Raw genomic sequence first — 22,502 nt, 5'->3', positions numbered from 1 at the left:
AATGTAAGAATATTATGGAACGAATAAATCTATCTACCTACCTACCTACCTATCTATTTATCTATCTATCTAAGATTGTTTGAACCAAAATACAACACTGTTACAGTCTTTAATCATAGTAGTAATTTAGGCCCAAGAATATATAACAAATTTATATTTAAATATCCTAATCTTGTCAATTCTATAGTTCTAGTATTAAATTTAAAAAGTTATGTATGGATTTTATAAAAATTGAAAAATTGTAAATTTAAATTTATATTCTATAATTGCATAGTAGACATAAATTGTATTGTATACTTATTAATTTCAATTCAGGAATCCGCCCCTGATCACGAGTTCTCCTCTTTCAGGGGTGAGCTAAAGTTTTTTCTATATATAATATATGTTATGTTATAATTATTAGCAAAATAATAAATAAATAAACTAGTTATATATTTTTGTTAGATTTAATTAATTTCAAGTTTACATGCACATGTTAACATGCATGCTGTAAGGGAGAGACATTTCAGTGAAACTAAGATATTCCAAGATAAAATAATACTTTCACTGAGCTATTTGATGTGGAAGAGGAAGAACCATCCATCCAATGTCTGTTCTTTGAGAGTTAATGCAAAACTTCGACAAACATTCTGCTTCTGCCGCTCACAAAAATTAATCAAGTGGTGCAAAACCTATACCAATTGAAAGATTTCTTTTTGCTGCATTACAAAATAATAACCTACATTGCTATGATTGTGAAGCAGTTTCTGACAAACAGGTTACAATACTTCTCTTTCTGTTCTACTTAGCAGCTCGTTCCTGCTTACTATTTTTTTCCTTACCTGCGTTAAGTCTCGACATTTCGAAACAATAAGTGAAATGCACAATAGGGTATCAAGATAACATTACAAAAATGACATTCCTTGAAGATATTTAAATAATTTCAACGGCATGCAAATTCTCCCAAGTATGTCTAGGAGGAGAATGCTTTAAAAATTAATAAATTACAGTGTTGGACCTATTAATGTTTACAGATTTCGTATCAAAACATTTTAGACCTTATAAACCTCAACACAATATCATATACCTTGGAATTCTTCCGTATTTCATAAACATACCTTTCCTTGGTTCGATCTCTGTCCTTGTCATTTTCTCGTTCGTAACTGCAATGTAAAACATTTAAATTTATTACTAAGAAAGATATCTTACATCACTTCTAATGAATGAATGAATGAATGAATGAACACATGTGAAACAATTATCTTAAAAACAACTTAAGTTTCAGATACTTGCTCATTATACAATTCGTAGGTGTGTGGACAAAGGGGGATAAGTCACCCTTCAGTCAAAATTGAGTCAAGTCAGCATTTCGATAGAGAAATGACAGAGCAATGTGTAGAATGCACTAAGTCATAGCTTTGAAATTAAATATGAAAGAGAATTGTGCATATGGAGTTAAAAAAATTGTTTCAGCGACCTTACATATTTCATCAGTGCTTTTTTGCAATTATTTCAAAATTTAGTTTTGGTCACTTATCCTCTTTTGTCCACGCACCCACAAAATATGCAGTAAAAAAATTTTTAACTGCAAGAGTGTTGATGGAAAGAATGCCTGGAATACTGACACAGAGAAGTTCTGGAACAAATGGATAATTCCAATACAGCAGCACTGACTATGTTTGCCACTGGTCACTGGGCCATATCGAACAAAACAGAATCGAAATATTGCTAGTAAAATTTGTGACTATATTCTTTAAGAATTCACTGCACTAGTCAAATGCAAGATTTACGGAGTGTAATGGCGAATTTTTAATGCACTAAAAGAAAACGCATGTTTTCGAAGATACCATAATACGTTATCACAGCAAAATGGAGAAATATGTGATCCAGGGAATATCATTGAATCAACTAATTTGAGAAAGGAAAATATTATACCAAAGGGATAATGGACATAATATTTACTTGCCATTTTTGCGTGAAGCACTTGTCACATATCCTCTCACCAAACCCTACATAACCTTGTCACTAACAGTGAGCCTACTTGTCACTAATCTATCTCCTCATCAAACTCTATCTAACCTTATCACTAACAGTGCGTCTAATTGACACTAATATATCTCATCAAATTGGGAAGAGAAGGTTAAAGCTCTGACTGAAATGGGATTATAGATGTTGAGTATTCAGACCAGATATGAAGCTACGAAAAGTATATAATTAATATATCGAAAAGAATCATAAGAAAATAATTTTTAAGTAGATTTAATATAGAAAATGAAAAGTTAAAGTTAATGGTTTCAAATATAAGGGTTCACTATCCTTTTTTATTAAATGTTAATGGGAAATTATATGAATTAGAAAATTAAATTATATTAATTATTAAACGAAGAAGTAATAGTACTATAGGCCTATACTGTATTTTTAATTTTAAAAAATGTTAATCAGATACTTGGTATATACTTATATGAGGCGTTCAGAGCTAAAGTGGATCAAGTCACAAATTTTCATTTAAATTGAGTTTAATTCATTTTCTGATTATCTGAATTTGGATCTTTTCCAAGCAGTAATGGATCAAGTCTTAATTCCAAGCATTCACCAGTAGATGACACCAGTCACTTTTGGCTGATTATTTGTTCACTATGTTTTGAGCCATAGTGGATCAAGTCACCAAAGTTTTGCATCAACCAACATCACAAATGTTTATATTTCATAAATTTAGAATTTCAGAATGGAGCAATAAAATTATTGCTAGTCAAATTAGATAATCCACTAGAGCAAGATAATAACTGTAAGTCCTATTATCTCAAAACTACATCTCGTGGAATTGATCTACTTTAGCTCTGAACACCTCATATATTGTCATATTTATTGCTAATTTCAAATTGTGGTTGATGGCAGATTAAGAACTGGACTACATCTAATCTGCCATGACGTTGAGTACAGAATGATATAATAAATAAATAAGGATCTCATTAAATACTACCTAACCCTGTTGCAAACAGTGGCACTTTCTCCCAGCAATGTCAATGACAAAGGGAAAGAGAAAAACCAAATTTCTCCTGATAACAATGCCATAGGTAAACATGCTCATGCCCATGCCCATATGTTGGCGACATCATGTAGTTAGTTACAATTAGCTATCATCATAACGGAACAATTGAAAGCTGCTGTACAGTACCTATATCTCCACTTTCACAGAAGCTCATTTGCTACGTGAGATAGAAGATGACTTCAAAATCAGATTAAGAACAATGGGCATAGAGAAACAATCACCTGCATTTTATACTTGTCTTATAGAAAGTAACGCATTAATCTGTAGTTGATAATTTGAGCAAATTTTTACATTTTAAAAATTACATGCCATAAAGTTCTCCATTTGGCATTACAGAAGAAGGATTTTGCAATAATTATTATTAATATTATCTTGATATTGAAGATATGCACGAAGAATGGTATAACAGAGCAAGTATGCGTGATAAACACTGTGGTTTACAGAATAAAATTAGGAATATAAATTCCAAGCCTGAAATGACACCACTGAAAGTTATCCAGCATTTACTCTTAATGGGTTGAGGGGAAAACCCGGAAAAAAACCTCAATTAAGTAATTTATCCCAACCGTGATTTGAACCTGGGCCAGCTCGTTTCACAAACAGGCATGCTAACCATTACTCTACAGCAGGTAACAATGTTCAAGACCTGAAGGATGGCTACCCAGATGGGTCCAAAATGTTAGAGATAATAAGGTAAATCTCAAAACACGATTGATAATCTCAAATTATTTTTCACATTTACTGTACATAGTTGCCATTGTTTAATACACACTGCATAAACACACATTCATACATTCCAAACAATATTGGTTTATGTTTTTGCCTAGTGCGCTAATTTCAATTTTACTTCATCAGCATTGCATGGACTCATTTACGTGTACTTACATGTCCATAGGAAAATATCTGAAACCATAGGCCTAAGTGTTTTATTTAACGACGTTTTTAAGTGCAAAAGTCATTGTCTCGAAATTCAACAAAGGGGGAGGGGGAATAAAAATTTTGTCTGAAGACTCGTCAGGGACAAGTTTCTTTTATGTACCATAATCTACACACAATGGGATTCACAGGTACTTTTCACCAGAATGAATCCATACTAATTGAATGTGTTATTGCAGAAAGGTACCAAAGTCGCTTGAAACAAAGTTGTGGGAAATGAAAATAAAAACTGTCTACCACAATAACTGAGAATATAGAGTAACGAAACAAAACTACTGCATAATTAATCTTCTGATTATGAGAAACAGATTCTGTACAGGCAAATGTTCATAACTGAAATAATTTAGCATAAAAAAAATGTTCAAAAAAACTTGGTTGGCTTAGGTATCTTTCTGAAATGAAAATGAGATACCATTCCGAAGTGAAATCAGTTTTACAGATTAGTTGCAGTACAAAATGAAGGATGTTATTATTCATAGATGAGTAGTAGGTTTATAACATCACAGCTTGAACATAAACACATGAGAACTATATATTACAATTTCTTGTATATGCAAAATCAACCCTTTAGGCAAGTTAGCGCCACATTTTCTTTATAAAATATGTTTCACTGTCAACATATTGTCCTGCTTTGTAATTTATGAATGTTTAAGTTTCAACAAGTGGCCAGAACAAAATCGATTCATAAAAATGAATACACCTCAGGGATATAACGAAGGACTTTTCTAACATCCTTCATCTTTCTTAGTTTTATTGGAATTTTACCACCTGGATACAATGCTTGAATAGGAAATGTGTGTGAAACTCTTCCTGAGACAGACAAAAGGTGTGCTCTACCACTTCACCAATCCAAAGACTTTTTGGATGAGTATTCGAAATAACTAAACTGGGATATACTGAAGTATTGTTTAATGCCTCTAGGAGTACATGATGTTTCTAGATATACAGTCATCTTAATATAAAATTAAGGCCATCAGTTGGTAAAATCCTTAACATCACTTGTCTCAACTATTTTCTATGAAAATCCACCAGTCTTTGAAAATGAAACAATAAGCTCACAATATTCATAGGGTATGTAAATTCTGTCTCTCCTCCAGAGAGCCATTTTATCAACAGTAATCTCACTAGAGGTCTTGATTTATCTAGAGAAAATCAAAACTCGAGTGAGATCTGAACTGTGCCCGAGCACAAGCTTCTGCTCTTTCGGGCTGCAATGCCTAATGTAGCTCAAGTGTAAAGTATTAAATAAATAAATAAATAAATAAATAAATAAATAAATAAAAATTGAATCACTATTATATGATTAGAAGAAAGTATATATACTTTATATATAAAGATGAGAAGAAATAAAGTACTCTAATACAATAAAATATTGACTTACAGATATTCTATTTCACTAATGTTAGCTTCACAAAAACTTTGAACAGAGCCGGCATTTTCAGTTGACTGTCTATACTGTAAACAAATGACGATCGCAAAGCATATTTTATAGTACCTTCTTTTCAATCCACAGTAAACAGCGGATCAGTATACACGTGTGCAGAGGGAGTTCGGCAGTGAGGAAATATTGTAGTAGAGGCATTGACACTGACATCACACAACAGTAATGGCGAATATTGAAGAAAATAGTCAAGCAGTAGTAAACCTTGAAGCAAACATTGAAGAGATCTACAAGAAGTTGAAAAGTAAGGTGAAATATCTAGAAGATCAGAGAAGAAAGAACTTAATATCACTGGTCAACATGATTTTTGTCTCAGAAGTACCAATAGTTGTACTTAATGCAATTTTTCATCGTGTTTTCAAATATGTATTCGAAACTTCTCCATCACCCACTTCAATTTCAACTTCAATTTTGTAAAATAAACGTTTTTCGTCAATTTGTCCATTGTCAAATAAAAGCTCCTAGGGTATTATAAATATGATGGAACCAATGGTACCGTTGCTACTGTTGTACAGGTTCAGACATATAGACACGTACAGACCACCGCCTGCTGAATAAGCACCCACAGACATGTACAAATGTAAATTAGGGTAGCACGCATTCATCAGAACGATGCCAGTTGTGGTGAACCAGTAAACACGTCATTGTGAGTGCCTTGTGTGTCTAAATTATTGCATATTACATATTTACAAATTTATTTCTTTTAATTAGTCGTTAGTTTCAAAATGTCTAGAGTTTGTTTAAATCATCCTAACAACTTTTGTTATATATGTGGTGAAGTGACACTCAAGTCCCAAAGGTGAAACCTTACTCCATTAGTGAAAAAGTGTTATGAACTTCATTTTGGGCGGAAAGAGATGGACCAAACAAGGGCCTGGGCCCCACATATCTGTTGTTTATCGTGTTCTAGGCTTCTCACTGCATGGAAGAATGGCACACGTCACATGCCATTTGCTATCCCTATGATTTAGAGGGAACCCAAAGATCACTCCTCTGACTGTTATTTCTGCTTAACAAACATTAAAGGGATTACGTCAAAATCAAAACATACAGTGGTGTACCCTAACTTGCAATCTGCAATGAGACCAGTACCAAGAATTGCCCATACCAAAGCCTCCAGAACATGTGACATTAGATTAAGAGAGCTCAGATTCTGATGGAAATAAGGAAGAAAAAGAAACAGAGTTTGGTGATACAACTTTTGAACAAAGCTATACATCTGAGCCTCATTTATTGACTCAAGAAGTTCTTAACGATCTCATCCGAGATTTAAAGTTATTCAAAATACAGTCTGAAATGCTTGCTTCCTGGCTAAAAGGATGAAATCTTCTTCAAAAGAATACAAAGATATGTATATAATGTAATCGTCATTCTCAATTTAAAAATTATTTTTCTGAAGAAAATGGCTTGGTATTTTGTAATGACATTTCTTCTCTTATGGAGACATTTGGTATTGAACATAACCCAACAGAATGGCGCTTGTTTATTTGTTCCTTTAAAGTTACTTTAAAAGCTGTGCTTCTGTATAATGGTAATAAATTGCCATCAGTACTTGTGGCTCACTCTGCTAGTATGACAGAAACATATGAAACTTTAAATTTATATTCGAAAAGCTTCAATATGTAGTGTATGAATGGAATATTTGTGGTGATTTAAAGGTTATTGCACTTTTCTTGGTCTGTAGCTTGGTTACACAAAGTACTGTTGTTTTTTGTACCACTGGGATAGTAGGCTACATTAGAAAAGAATGGCCTAAACGCGAATTATTCATTCCTGAACAGAAAAATGTGGAACATGACGCATTGTGTAATCCTAAAAATGTGTATGTACCTCTGTTACATATCAAACTAGGATTAATGAAGAATTTCGTCAAAGCCATGGGCAATACTCCTGGTTTCATGTACTTAGAACAGAAGTTTTCTAAAATTATTGAAGCAAATATTAAAGAAGAAATATTTGTGGGTGCACAAATACGATCATTAATGCATGATGAAAAGTTTGAGGAACTATTGAATTCATTGGAGAAAGCAGCTTGACAAGCATTCAAAAAAGTTAATCACAGTTTTTTGGAAAATCGAAAGGCGGAAAATTACTGCAATATTGTGAACGACCTTATAATATCTTATAAGCATTTGGGTTGTAGTATGTCCTTAAAAGTACACTTCCTGCACTTGCACCTAGAGCTCTTCCCGGAAGATTTTGGCACAGTGAGCTATGAGCACAGGGAACACTTTCATCAAGAGATTTCAGCTATGGAAAAGAGGTATCAAGGCAAATGGAATCCTAATATGCTGGCCGATTATTATTGTTGGACCAACAAGAGGAATGCTCCACAGGCGAAATATAGCAGAAAATCATCATTTCTTACTTTCTAGCTGAGTCAGAACATTTGAATATTGTGTAGTTAAGAATGTAGAAAATATTAAAGTGTTTGAAATTATAAATGCCCGTCTCTCGGAAACCTTGCATGATGAGGAAAAATCGATATCATATTTGAATTCAGGAGAAAAAATACTATCAGAATCTCATATTTTTCTTTCTGAGGCAAAAAAAAAAAAATTCTTTTTTGTTCCTCAATTTTTTGGAATCGAGGAAAAGAAGAAACAGGCATTGGAAACATACGAGACTGTAATGAAAGTGTGCTGGGAGTGGTTCAGGATTGAAGTGAGTGATGTACAAATAAAAGCATACAGAATCGGGAAAAATGTTGTTGTTGTTTGTTGTTTTCTAATGCCAGGCATTTGACAATAAAAAATGTAAATGTAAATAGACCTTAGTTAAATTCTCAAGTATAATGGCAAAAGAAAAAATTCTGAGCAAACGGAAGTACCTAAAAACTCAAATATTACATTGGAACATGACTTTGAATATAAAGTAAGATGCAGGAGAAGAATACTGATTTCTTTCATGAAGACTGCAAGGAAAAATGGTCATTTCGCTAGATTATATGGAGACAAATTAAAGATAGGCTAAAGGAAGAGATGTTTGATGTGGAATTGTTTGGAAAATTTGAACCATATTGAGAAGGGACAAATGTTAATGAAATGAAAAAAAGAGCTACGAAAGAGGAGATAAGGCACATTATAGTAAAACATACGATGGGAGAATTATCTGGAAAATCAGGTGGAGAGGTCATCACACAGGAAAGAATAGCAAGCAATGGAATGAAACAGTCAGTAAATCACATGAACCAGGAAGAGAGGCCAGTGACCAGAGCAACGCAAAGAGCAGCAACAGCAGCAGATGAGGATGTCAACAAGCAGAGGAAGAAACAAGAGACTTGCACTAAAATAATGATGATGGCATCAGGTAGACAGAGGAGAAGAGAAGGACGGCATACAGGAGCTGAGAACAGGAAAAAGAGTTCAGTGAATCCAGCTGGAAGAACAAATATGGGTCAGCAATCACAAAAGGGATCGAGAGATGAAGAAACTAAGATAAGAAGTCAAGATTCTGCAAGAACTGGAAGGGATGAAGTAACATTAGCGACACCGAATAGAGGTACGTCAGTGGGAAGAAGGAAGGGACAGAAAAGATGTAACTTAAGAGGTTGGTTCATGAGTGATAAAGTGAAAATAGTATGCAGGAGTGACAAAACTTAGGAAAGTGATAAAGTGAAAATGGTGATGGTGACAGAAAAGACAGTAAGGCAAGGGAATAATAGTGCAAAAGGATAAGATACAAGTAATAACCAGGGAGTGATAATAAGAAAGTAGTGATACAACTATAATAAAGAAAGTGGGAATGGAAAATGTAATGACAGTGTAGAAACTACTTTGTGCGAAAATATACAGATTAGATAAGTGGGAATAAGTGGTCAGTGAACATTGGTGATTCAAGTGAATAAATAAGTTGACAACTATGGAAGAGTTCAACTTAATGTAAACAATGTTGGGAACAATTAATAAGAAATTGAGAGAAGTGATTGTTTAGTTAAATGAGATTAATAAGAATAAGATAGATAACTGGAAAGGAAAGGGTAACTAGAAAAGTAAGGGAGGGAAACAAAGGTGAGAGAAGTGATAGAAAAGTGATCAGGGTCATTTATATGTAATAGCCGGATATTTAAAAAAGCATAAGCAGAATATGTATCCAAAGGAGTGATGGCACTGTATACAGAAATGTTAAAAGGGCCATTACGACCAATGTAAGCTGGAGGAATAAATATAATATATCATTAATTGATGAACTAGTGGACTTACTCGTGTTAAATATGAAATATCTGTCCGGCTTACAGCTGTTTCAGTGCTTCACGCACCATCATCAGAGCCTACTAGATCGCGGCGTCATCTCGAACTTCTCTGCCTGTTAGGAGGGTTTGTTTTATTGTTGGAAGGTGTTGAATTGTGGAGTCGAATAGTGTGTGTGTGTACTGAAATTGATCTGTGTGTTGAGGATTTGATTGGGGTGTGTTTTAGTGTGTTTGTATATTTCATATTGTTCCAGTGTGTTGAGTTTTTGGTTCTTGGGTTGTGTGTGTAGGATTTCCATGTCCGTATTTATGTTATTGTATGTATGGTTAGTATTGGTTATGTGATCGGCGTATGTAGATGTATTGTGTCCTCTGGTTATAGCTTTAATGTGTTCTTTGTAGCGTGTTTGGAATGATCTGCCTGTCTGACCTATGTAGAACTTGTCGCAACTATTACATTTGAGTTTGTATACACCTGCGTGGTCGTATTTATTTGTTTGTGTTTTTTGTGTGTTGAGATGTCTTTGTAGTGTGTTTTCTGTTCTGTATGTTATGTTGTATTTCTGTTTCCTGAATGAAGATGCGATCTTATGTGTGCTTTTGTTTTCATATGTTAGTGTGATGTATTTCTTGTGTTCTTGTGTTTGTGTTGTGTTTTGTGTATTTTTGTGTTTGTTAAGTTTTTGTTTTGTCTTCCTTATGATATTGTCTATTATATTTGGATTGTATCCGTTTTCTTGTGCTATGTATTTGATTGTGTTCACTTCTTCATTGTAGTGTTGTTGGTTCATGGGTATGTTGAGTAATCTGTGTACCATTGTCCTAAATGCAGCACGTTTGTATTGTATGGGGTGGTTAGACATGTTGTGTATGTGTGGTGGTGGTGGTGGTTGGTTTTCTGTATATTTTGAAGGTGTGTTTGTTGTCGATTTTTGTTATGGTGATGTCTAGGAAATTTATGGAGTTGTTGTTTTCAAGTTCTAGTGTGTATTGAAGTTTTGGGTGTAATTTGTTTATGTATTGGTGTAGTTTGCGTATTTGTCTTTTGTTTCCTTTGTATAGTATGAGTATATCGTCTACATATCTGTGCCAATATATTAGGTTGTCTGCATACTTATTGTGTTCATTGTTGAGTATGTATGTTTGTTCTATGTTGTGTAAAAATATCTCTGCTAGTATGCTGGATATGGGTGATCCCATTGGCAATCCTTCTGTTTGGGTGTAGTATTTGTTGTTGTGTGTGAAATAGTTTTGCTTTGTTATGATGTCTGTGATTTCGATGATTTCTTCGATGTATTCTTGTGGTGTGTTATCTGTGAGCATTTGTTTTAGTATTTGTAATGTGTCTTGTATTGGTATATTAGTGTATAAGTTGGTGATATCGAATGATGCTAGTGTTGCACTGTGTGGTATGTGTTGTTGTTTTGTTTTGTTGACGAGGTCTATAGTGTTCTTTATTGTTGTCTGTTCTCTGAATGTTATGTTGTTTCTGATGATTTTGTTCATGTGTGTGGCTAGTTTGTGTGCTGGTGCCTGTCTGTAGTTGTAGTAATTACCGTAAAGAATTTTCAGTCTGAAATGTTGGCAAACAAATAGTAGGGAGGTGATAAAAACAGAAGAAAGTACATAAAGATTAGAAGAAATAAAGTAGGCTACTCTAATACAATAAAATAGATATTAAGTTAATTGACTTACTAAAATTCTATTTCACTAATGTTATCTCCACCAAAATGTTCAAATGAAGCTGCCATTTTCAGTCAACTATCTATTGGGAAACAAATTACGATCGCAAAGCATGTTTTATAGTACCATAAAGAATTTGCAGTTTGAAATGTTGGCAAACAAAGAAACAAATATTAGGGTAGTGATAAAAACAAACAAATGCTAGGGAAGCGATAAAACTGTGCGATAAGCAGCCATGATTGGTTGAAATACGTCCTTTCGTACCATTTTATTGGTCGAAAGTAGTATGATGTAGTAAAATTGTAATAGTCATCCAGAACTACCGATCACCTGGCAAGAACGAATGTCCCCTCAGTGGATAGATGTGGAGAATTTTATCAAACTGATTCATATCAGTTAAAGCCAAACAAGTCCTTACAAGAATGTTCTTCTTTTGTCCATAACAGTTATCAGAAAAGAAATGTAATTCTCATATATTCTTCACAACAAATTCATGAATAAAATCAATGAAAAATGATGACACTTCATCTGCATCTCTTCTTTCCTGACCCTCGTGATACACAAAGAAATGTGCTTTTTCCATCTTCAAATTGTGAATGAAAAACACATTAACGCCTCAAATACACAGGTTGTAACTTTAATAAAGGCAGCTATTTATTTATTACGAATATACAAGTGATACATCTGTGAAACTTCTACAGTCCTTCAATGTAGTAACCAGCATTGTCTACAACTTGTTGCCAGCGATGTGGTAGTCTTAGCATCCCTGTAGCAACTCCTGTTCTGTAGATGTTTCTGATGGACCGCCCTACTGCCTGCAGATATCGGGAACGGTCCAGAATCGAACGTCACAAAGTAGTTCCTTCATCTTTGGGATGAAGTCATAATCACAGGGGCTTAAGTCCAGTGAATGTGGTGGATGGAAAAGCACTTCCCATCCCCAGCGATGGTACAAATCAGTGTGCCGTGTGCGCCCTTGCATTAGGTGATTCTTTAGAATACGAAACACAGTCATAAGCGATATTCCTATCTCCTGGGCTAACTCATGTACCGTCTGTCGTCGATCATTGTCTAATAGCGTGGAAACAGCTTGCACTTCCTCTTCACTAACACTCAGACGACCCGGCCGAGCCATGTTTTCCATGCGGTCACGCCCCTTGTTGAAGGTTCGAACCCACCTTGCTACAGTCCTGTATGGTAATGCCGTCTCTCCACAAGCCTCAACAAGACCATCATGACATTGCCATGCTGTACAACCATGGGGAGATTGAATTTTCAGCCAAGATCGCAGTTCCTGCTTCGTAAACATGGCGAAACACAACCGCTTAGAGCTGTACAACGAGTTAGATACTATAGAGAGGCCAAAGACCTCAGAAAGTTGAAGACAATTGAACATTGGTATGCCATGTTTCCGTTAGTCAAAACAAAGGGGCGTGGCTCGGATGTTGTAGGAAATGACTGTGATGAAGTTAGTATTATTGCGAATTGAGTTACATATTAAGACTATGTTAATAAGTAAAAAGTAAAATACACACAAAACTTTACGTTTCATAACAGCTGTAGGCCTATGTTTTATTAGTTTCACTAAATATAGCCCAGATATTAAATGACAAGCTATACTTGATGCAACCAAAGCAAAGCACCTAAAGACGGATGAATTTAATCGGCAGAAGAAAAATAAATAATTTTTTGACTTCGTCACAAATTTAATTACCTTACAGCTAATCTAACCTAATATGAAATTATGTAATTCAGTGCTCACCAGGTGATTTCAAGAGAGACGACGTATGTAACTAGTAGGAGTAAAATAGAGGAAAGGTAGTGGCGAAAATTAAAAAAAAAAATCCAGTAATTAAGTTATTGAGAAAAATTCATTTGACATTGGAATTAACACAGAGAACTTTTGAACACTGCAATTATTAAAACTACAAATAACCTCTTAGCATGCAACATAATAATTAAAGAATGACACTAATAGAAAGTTACTCATGATCATAACTCATCACATTTATTGAAAGGATAAGATACTTATGATTAACATTGTTATCAGAAACAACAGGAGCCACAGCTAGGTACACTTCTTTTCGCGTGATGGAGACATCGTGTAGTCTAATATAATTTGAAACAAATATTGTCGCGTGATGGAGACATCGTGTAGTCTAATATAATTTGAAACAAACATTGATCTCACACGTGTCTCGCAACTAGGCAGAGGCTTTTGCAGAATAAAACTATTCTTACATTATTTTGAACAATAATGACAAATTGTGTGTGATGCATATGCTAACTTTCCTCTTTGTTAACAAAAAAGAGCCCTACGCATTAATAAAAAGAAAATTGGAGTAGGCCCTATAAACACAATAAATACTAAACTCTTCATGGTACAAACTTATTTTATTAATACAGATATTTCGCTTATGCTCAGTCCGTCTTATCTTATAATTCTCTGCGGCAATGGTACCTGTATTGAGAGGGTTTAATTATCCAGCAACGAATATTATGATTTATGGTACATCTCATTTAAATCCGAGGGAATGAGACATTTTTGGAAATTTTAAAGTCTTAATTGCAATGTACCTTTGATAAGCACTCCTTGCAGAGGCTGGCGGTACTATAGACCGCCATGTTTTTTTTAGGGAACGATCCATAGTACTGTTGGCCTCCGCAGGGAGCGCTTATCAGAGGTCTTCAGCCTCTCTATAGTATCTAACTCGTTGGAGCTGTAACTAACAGGAGACTAACTTCAACTCTCCACAGCGCATGCGCTGTGAGTAGGATGGAAAAGTCCTTTTAGGAGGGAGGAGGGCAGACATAGACTAACATGTGGTAAAAGTGGCAACAATTAACTCTGTCTCGTTTCGCTTTTACAGCAGTATTGCCACTATTAAAGTTACACCCCCACGTAGAAGATATCTTGAACTGATATAGCTGACAAGTGTAGTAGATTTTGCATAAAGTCCAACACTAACGTCATAGTGTCTTCAATGTTAATACATTTTTCGGATAAATTTCAGAACACGGATTCCTTTCTTTCCTTCTTACTTCAAAATTCCAACCTTGTGCACACAAAATAAATTATTGGCACTGAAAGGTGACTTTTCGTAAGTATGATGATGTGCATTCGACAAACGCAGACAAATCTGCTCTTTTGGGTCTATATGCCTATAGGATAGTATGTCTACGAGAATATATGTTGGCTAGATTGGGGAATGGGGTGATGTCATAAGATTGACGTCATCGGTTAGTAGGGTTACATTTTGTGTTTGTGGGTAAAAATATAGAGGTCGCTGTGCATTCCGGTGGTTAGGTTGGTATAAGTGTAAATTTTATTGGTAGTTGGTACTGATGAGGTTTGAATGGCGTACTGGTAAAGCATGTGTTTGGATGGTGTGTAAATCATTCTATTATTTGTTCAATTCGTGACCAGTTGTGCTACTGGTGATTTGTTTGGTTATGGAGTGCGTTGCTGGCCCAAGAGGAGTGAAACAGAGGGCTGAACAAGGCCGACATATGTGAGAAGGTTAGAGGGTTAGTTGAGGTGATGTCTCAGTGACATGAGGTCGACGTATGTGAGAAGGTTAGAGGGTTAGTTGAGGTGATATCTCAGTGACTTGAGGTTGATGTATGTGAGAAGGTTAGAGGGTTAGTCGAGGTGATATCTCAGTGACATGAGGTCGAATACTGTGAATTCAATGATATAAGTGCGTTTTCTCTGCCATGTATAGTGTAGAATTGCCGAAATTTCACGTATGGGATCGTGTTGATATCCTATTTTGAATAAGAACAGATGGGTTGTATTCCAGAATGGGATGTTGTGAAATTGTTTTGCTGATATCCTATTTTGGATAAGAGCGGATGGGCTCTGTTCCAGAATGGGATATCGTCAATTTGTGTGATTATTGCTTTTTAGATAATGGGTTCGTGTTGATGATATCCTATTTTGAATAAGAGCGGATGGGTTGTATTCCAGAATGGGATGTTGTGGAATTGTTTCGGTGATATCCTATTTTGGATAAGAGCGGATGGGCTCTGTTCCAGAATGGGATATCGTCAATTTGTGTGACTATTCTTTTTATACAGTTTTATTTACTCGTGTTGGTTTACGTCGGCCATGTTGTGACGCCACTGCGTTGTAACGTAACTACCGCCATGTTGTGACGTCATCGTTTGTCAAACTTTACGAAAATTAAGCGATATCCTATAATAAAAGAATCCCGCTCTTTTTAGTATTTTAAGATATAACTGTCAGTGAGCAATCCATATACTGGAATTTTCCCCACTTTTCCTTCCCCTGTTTAAAAGCACTATAAAATTTCTTACTTCTCCTGTTGGGCTCTCATGTGGGAATGCAGAAGAGCACTTATGTCAATGATTAGGAGCCTTTCTGCAGTGCAGGTGTTTTTCATATAGAATTTGTCACACGAAGTCGATGATACCAGTACTTTTCTATTCAGAATGTGTGTCTATGAGTATGGATTCCGAAATTCGTAAAATCCAGGTTTCCCACAAAAAGTGACTTAAGTTACATTTCTGCAATTACACATTCAATTATCATTCCATACGAGAAGGTTCCGCGGGAAAATTTCAGCATACGGATTCCTCACAGACAATTATATCTTGAAATACTAAAACAGCAGAATTGTCTGCGTTTGTCGAATGCACATCATCATGCTTGCGAAAAGGCACTTTTCAGTGCCAATAATTTATTTTGTGTGCACAAGGTTGGAATTTTGAAGTAAGAGTGAAAGGAAGGAATCCGTGTTCTGAAATTTATCCCGAATTACTAGGGAAATGTCCGTTTTCCTAGTATTATACCCTAGACTTCTCGAGTGTTACATACTGATAAGTGACGGGAGGGGGGGGGGAAGAGGAAAGAGAGCTGTGCTCCTTTGATAAAACGTTGACCACTTACTTTCACTGATCCAGCTGCGCTTTCACAATACAAAAACTTCCGTTCAGAAAATGTTTTGCAGATGAATGGTACCCATACCTGTTAGTGCGGATGGAGGGGGTGGTCGGACCGCTTAAAAGTAACGGTCTACAAGCTTCTAGATGTTCTGTCCCCAGTGTATAGTTCTTCTGGACAATTAACCTTTTCTCAATGGCATATTATCCAGTAAACTAAGCTCACTTATGTTTGTTTTGGAATGTACGTAAAACAAGCTTCCCTAAAAAGAGCTAATATACCCTGTAACTGATGATAGTATGTATCATGTGGAGGGCACATTTGTAGTTTTAGAAATGACAGCATTAATATAAAAAATGCATAATACAGTATTCCATCCTTAGCAGAATAATCGGCTCTCCAGATAATCAGCCTGACGTTGACTTAAATGCTGTTCTTCCCCTCATCCGCTGTTTTTAGGTAGGACAAAATGAGTAGTACATCGCGTTTAAAAACTCTCATTAGCCTCAATTGTATAAAAATGAAGCGGAACTCAATTATAAAGCATCTAACGCAACTTTGAGTAGCATGTAGCGCTACTTTGTAACACACCTACTCTTCTCTTCTCAATGTGCGATTCATAACGGTGATAAGTAGACATTTTAATCCAGAACTGTACGCACCGTGCACTTCATATACCAATATACGTAAATAATCTTAGAACAATACCAAAATGTTATTCTAATCAAATACTGTCATATGTACGGTGTAACTACAACTCTATTACGTTCCTACATCTTAATTTCAATAAATACGCGTAGGCTACTTTCATATACAAACAAAACGCAATCGGCAGTGTAAACATTTACTTAAAAAAAAAAAACAACAGACAATCTAATCCAACAATTTACAGAAGTCATTGTACAACATTTCATAACAATAAATCTTCTAATGTAAAATATAATCAGCGTTTTAAATGTGATCATTTGCATAGTTCATCATTCTAATCACCATAATTAAAAAAAGATCACCATGCGTAGTGGACCTTTGGTTATTAGTATCGTCAAGTTACTAGTCTATATAAATTAAGGTATTCCATTCTTTACCTCCTTTTCTTTGAGTATGGATCCACAACTTCTATTCTACGCTTTGACATTTCAAGAACACTTCTGAAGCCACACGAAATAATGTTTTCTAAAATGTCTCCCGCACACGAGTCACTTTTCACTATTCTTCGATTCCCCTCTTGTTCACTATACCGGTACTGACGTCACTCTTTGATTTAACCTGAGAAGATAAAAAGAACAACACATCTCTCAAATAAACAAGTTACATGTCTTTTAGTGTAATATATTAAATATAATATTTAAAACTTAGAAACCGTTAGATCAAACATCAATTTTCCACTTACTTATAGCTAATAATTATGTACGGAAAATACAAATTAATATTCATTTCGACTTACATTGTACATTTCCATTTTTATTCGACGGAAGAACGAGAACAACATCTATAACGTCCAATTCCAGAGAGTACAAAACATCACTCACAGATTAATGTACAATGTCTAATAAATGATGCCAAGGCGCGCAGAAACAGGACAAAAACATTATTGAATTCAAGAAAGAGTAAAGAATGAAACTGCACATTCGTGTGCATTTCTACTAACTTATGCTTAGTTCCCACGATGCGTTTTCTTGTGATGGATTGCATTATTGCATTCCGGAAGCGCACAGTTCAGCGTGTTGCTTGAAATCCTCACTGGTGGCTGCTTTGCTAACAGGGTTGCCAGATTATTTTCACAGAAATTCGCAATTATTTCTTTAAAAGTCGCCTTTTAGAGGGAAAAAAATCGCCCAAGATTTTAATTTCACACTATCTTCTATCACAGATTAGTATATACAGTTGCAAAGCTCAATATTTAATAAATATGCAAACATAGATAGTTGCTGACCACCAGGAACGCTACTAACGCCTCAGCAGAGACCCTTTTCCCGAGCAGACGAGTCCCTATTTACACTTGCTATTTGTCGCGCAACATCAAGCGCTTTCTGTCGACTATATGTAGCATCACCGTTTACACTTGGCAGATTTTTCGTCCACAAGTCGACGCAAGTTGTTGCGCTTTCTGTCGGCTAAATGTAGTCTCACCGTTCACTCTTGGCAGATTTCTCGTCTGCTACTCGAGGCTAGTTGTTGAGCTCGAGCAACGTGTGAATCAGGGGCGGCCCGTCCCTATGTCCTACAGTGCTACAGCACAATGATAATTTTTGCTCAAATAATGTATTTGCAATACCACCATAGTATCTGATCTGCCATTTGACAATTTCCCGTGGTTATGTTCATGACGCGTTATAGAGTGTTTAGTCTTCGCTCTTAGCTCTTTGGTGCCTCAGGGGGTACAATGTGCTACTCAAAACACGCTCAAAACTCTAAATGAGAATGTAGACAATTAATGTGCATGTGCGAAGCTGAAATCACTGCTATTTTTACGCGGGGAAGTGCTGTAGTCAGCTTCAGCACAACACAGCTTGGAGATTGCAAAAGTAAAGTGTAACGAGAGAATGCTTGTTTGTGGAAGAACTCGGAACTATTTACAATGTAGGCCTATTTGGTAATTCAAGTGTCCGACTGCTGCTGCCGTCTACCTGGTTTTTGAGGTTCCTCCTGAATCAGTCAGCAAGCGACGGAGAATGGAATCCCAGAAAACTGAAGCCAAGGAAGTACGTGACCGTATAATTCAGAAAACTACTCACCGTTTCCAGTCTTTAAGCTATCTAGATGCAACAAAATTGTTAAACAGCAAATTTTCTGGCAATTTTTGGATAGCCTAATTTTCCTGAACGCGAACTTAAAGTTGCTGTCAACAGCTATACTGTACTGAACAAAAGAGTGTTAAAGACACAATTTTGAGTTCTATCAGGACCTCCTATAATATAGGAGGTCCTGGTTCTATACGGAACACCTGCCTTCCGGAATACAGATGGAGCTGTTCAATTGTTACGATACATAGCCTCCAACAATTCACAGGATCCATTCTGTGAAGTAACACCACAGTCTGTGGTAACACTGTCAATAGAAAAGAGTATGATATCCAAGTTGAAGGGTTTAACACCAGGGTAATTGATAGGTTCTACAGTAGGAAGGAACGTCGTATGGACTTCATATTTCGTCACTAGGCGAGCCTCAAATTAAGATAAATACATATAAGTGTATACAGTAGGCCAATATAGAAATTGTAGCACACTCATTATTTTGACCACCAGCCGCTACTGGTGTGAATGATGTGGTGAGCCTTTTAAATCAACGAGCACAGAATACAATAGAGTAGACACTAGCATCTCAATACCATTGGACGGAGTGAAGCCGGTTTGATGGACCTGACGCCATCTTATTGCTACCAAAACTTTGCAAAATAGCTATTACGTTATAGAATATCTTATGATAATAAGAATTCCATATGTCCCTAATTTCTTGTAGGACTCACACTTTCTTGTTTGTTTCGTAATACAAAATCGCTATGGACGTATTTTTTAGCAAAAATTACGAAACTGTCATCGATAAATCACATATATACAGGTTATTTAAATTGGCAGCTCTTCAAATTGCAGTATGGTATTTAATAGGTATTTAATAGTTAAACAAACAATAATGATAAAAAAGGAAGATAACAGTTTGACCTTATTTTGCTACTAGTCAAATAAAAATGCTTCCCTATAATAATTACTTTTATAGGTTGATCCATTTGCTTCGATTTAGTAATGAAACTTGCTTCTTAACGCAAATTATCATTCTCTTCCTTTTGCCAGTATTTCGTATAGATGTCCCGATTTTGTGTAGAGAAAAAATGAAATGCTCTTAGCCATATAATATTTGATAGTCTCTTCGTTTATAGTATATAATTAGATTATAAGGCGAACAAAAGTGAAGTTTTATTACCAAGTGGGTCAAGTCAGTTCACGACCGAGTTAATGAAGCTACTAAGTCTGCAAAGCATAAGTCTGATTTCGTGATTATAAAAATTAATTACAATAATATTAATACAATATTTCTTTTTCTTCATCAAACGAATACGTGCATTCGGTTTAAGAGAAACCTCGGTACACCCGTTTTCTATAGCACTCGACACAAACTTCCAACATGGGTTGTTAGGTTAGCTTCGCTCGTAAATGCTAAGTCTGCAAAGCATGTCTGATTTCGTGATTATAAAAATTAATTACAATAATATTAATACACTACTTCTTTTTCTTCATCAAACGAATACGTGCATTCGGTTTAAGAGGAACTTCGGTACACCCGTTTTCTATAGCACTCGACACAAACTTGCAACATGGGTTGTTAGGTTAGCTGCAAAGCATGTCTGATTTCGTGATTATAAAAATTAATTACAATAATATTAATACACTATTTCTTTTTCATCAAACAAATGCGTGCATTCGGTTGAAGAGAAACCTCGGTACACCCATTTTCTACAGCACGCGACACAAACTTCCAACTTGCGTTGTTAGGTTAGCTTCGCTCGTAAATGCCAAGTTTACAAAGCGTGTATGATTTAGTGATTATAAAAATTAATTACAGTAATATCAATACACTAATCCTTTCTCTTAATCAAACAAATACGTGAACAACACGAATCTAACCGACTAACCGAGGCTAAATCATTCATTATCTTACCGGTAATAAGTACATTTCACACATGCACATTTACCTGTGAAAAGTTATTCCAGGAATTTTTTTGAAAACCTGTTTGTGCAGCCATACGCAGTACATGTAGGAATATTGAAATTACTTCATTTATTAATTAAAACAACGATGCAACATCACAATCAACTGCCCATGTGCTAACCGGGAGCCCAATGTTTCGGTAGCATCATAATGGCGACGGTCTACAAAAGCGGCTTCACCTCCAAGCTGTTCATGTCTACTCTATGCAGTCTGTGCTCGTTGTTTTAAATGAACAGAATGGATTTTAACAATAAAAAGTAGATATTTTAGCTTCTGCAGCTTCAAGTGTTTTGTTAGCGTGCACCCTAGATCATATATAAAACAGATTTACCAAGCTTATATTAAATTTAGACGCAACTGGAAAATAACGGACGCTATGCGTCGCTAGTGTCGAGAAATGAGCTTGCAATAACCAACACTAGATGGCAGAATACCTGAAAAGTACATAATGTATCGTTTACAATGACGCGACATACGCGACACGACACAGCGACGCGACATTATATAAATTATAGACCAATAGGAAATCCGAGTTCCATGACGTCACGACGCAGATCGCGACGCGACAAAAGTTAAAATTGAGTTAACTTTTACCGCGCGACATTACCGGAATGCGTATGTGTTTTGTTTATTATAGCGTCGTCTGCAACAAAATGGAATACTTTTTCAGATGAGATGTTGATAGAATTGGTTAAAGGATACCCTGAATTATACAGAGTGAGTCGTGGGTAATGTCATTAATTTCAAGGGGCTATTCTTTGGGATATTTCAAACAAAAAAAGGTTAATGTAATTTTGCTCGTTTTTGCTTCATTTTCGAGAAAAAAATTGTTTTATGTGAAACATTTCATGTATTTTGGGAAAGCCACTGAATTAACTTAATTCCCAATATGCTTAGTCAATTTAAGAGAGCAGTGTACTATGATAAAAAAAAATAGTTTTTGTCGTTCAAATATGCAGAAATTTCATCTGAACAATTGTAAATTTTCGTTCTGAAAAGGCATTTTAAAACGTTACATTTGTTACATCAAATTTCTGCGTATTATCATAATACAGAGCTCTCTTAAATTGACTGAACATATTGGGAATTAAATCGATGGTTTTTCCAAAAGACGGTAAGAAATGTTTCATATAAAACAGTTTTTATCTCGAAAAGGAAGCAAAAGGAAAACAAAAATTATATTAATTTTTTTTTGTTTAAAATATCTCAAAGAATAACCCTCTGAAATTAATGACATTGTTTACGGTTCACCTTTTATATTACGGTTTGTTTACGTGAAATACACAATGCTTTCCATCCATGACTCCCATGAACTTCGAAAAATTTATTTTTTTCCAATAGGTATCCTCCTTCCACCTTCGTGAAATTGTCCTCAGTTTCCATTTAATGATGTGCTTTTAATTTATCCCAGATTACAGGACTTGTTTCTAAAACTGTAGGCTTAATGGACATTGTGTAGTTAAAATACGAAAATCGTGTAAAGAGAGAGAACTAAGTTCTTAAAGAGAGATACCAACTATTAGTGAAACTTAACCTCAAAGTTACGCTTAGACGCTCTGCTGGATGCTCCGCATTGGATGTTTTTGTATTTGAGGGCCAATGATATGCAGGA

General features: G+C 35.4%; 1 protein-coding gene across 2 annotated transcripts in view; it reads right to left on the bottom strand.

The window, feature by feature from the left end:
• Nucleotides 1-17,910, bottom strand: part of Dhx15 (DEAH-box helicase 15) — a 112,758-nt gene extending 94,848 nt beyond the window's left edge. Inside the window, exons 1-3 of one of the 2 annotated variants that reach the window (XM_069830980.1) lie at nt 17,631-17,859; nt 17,272-17,452; nt 1,098-1,142 (exon numbers count right to left, since the gene is read on the bottom strand). In XM_069830980.1, the coding sequence (XP_069687081.1) occupies nt 1,098-1,142; nt 17,272-17,321 (95 nt within the window). In that variant the 5' untranslated portion in view covers nt 17,322-17,452; nt 17,631-17,859. Of the gene's footprint in view, nt 1-1,097; nt 1,143-17,271; nt 17,453-17,630 lie in introns of both variants that reach the window. The other variant, XM_069830981.1, reaches the window with a different exon arrangement.
• Nucleotides 17,911-22,502: the final 4,592 nt, after the last annotated feature.

The sequence above is a fragment of the Periplaneta americana genome, chromosome 7 (assembly GCF_040183065.1).
Source record: "Periplaneta americana isolate PAMFEO1 chromosome 7, P.americana_PAMFEO1_priV1, whole genome shotgun sequence".
Classification (NCBI taxonomy): Eukaryota; Metazoa; Arthropoda; class Insecta; order Blattodea; family Blattidae; genus Periplaneta; species Periplaneta americana.
The sequence above is the reverse complement of the archived record's forward strand: the minus strand, read 5'-3'. Positions and strand labels throughout refer to the sequence as shown.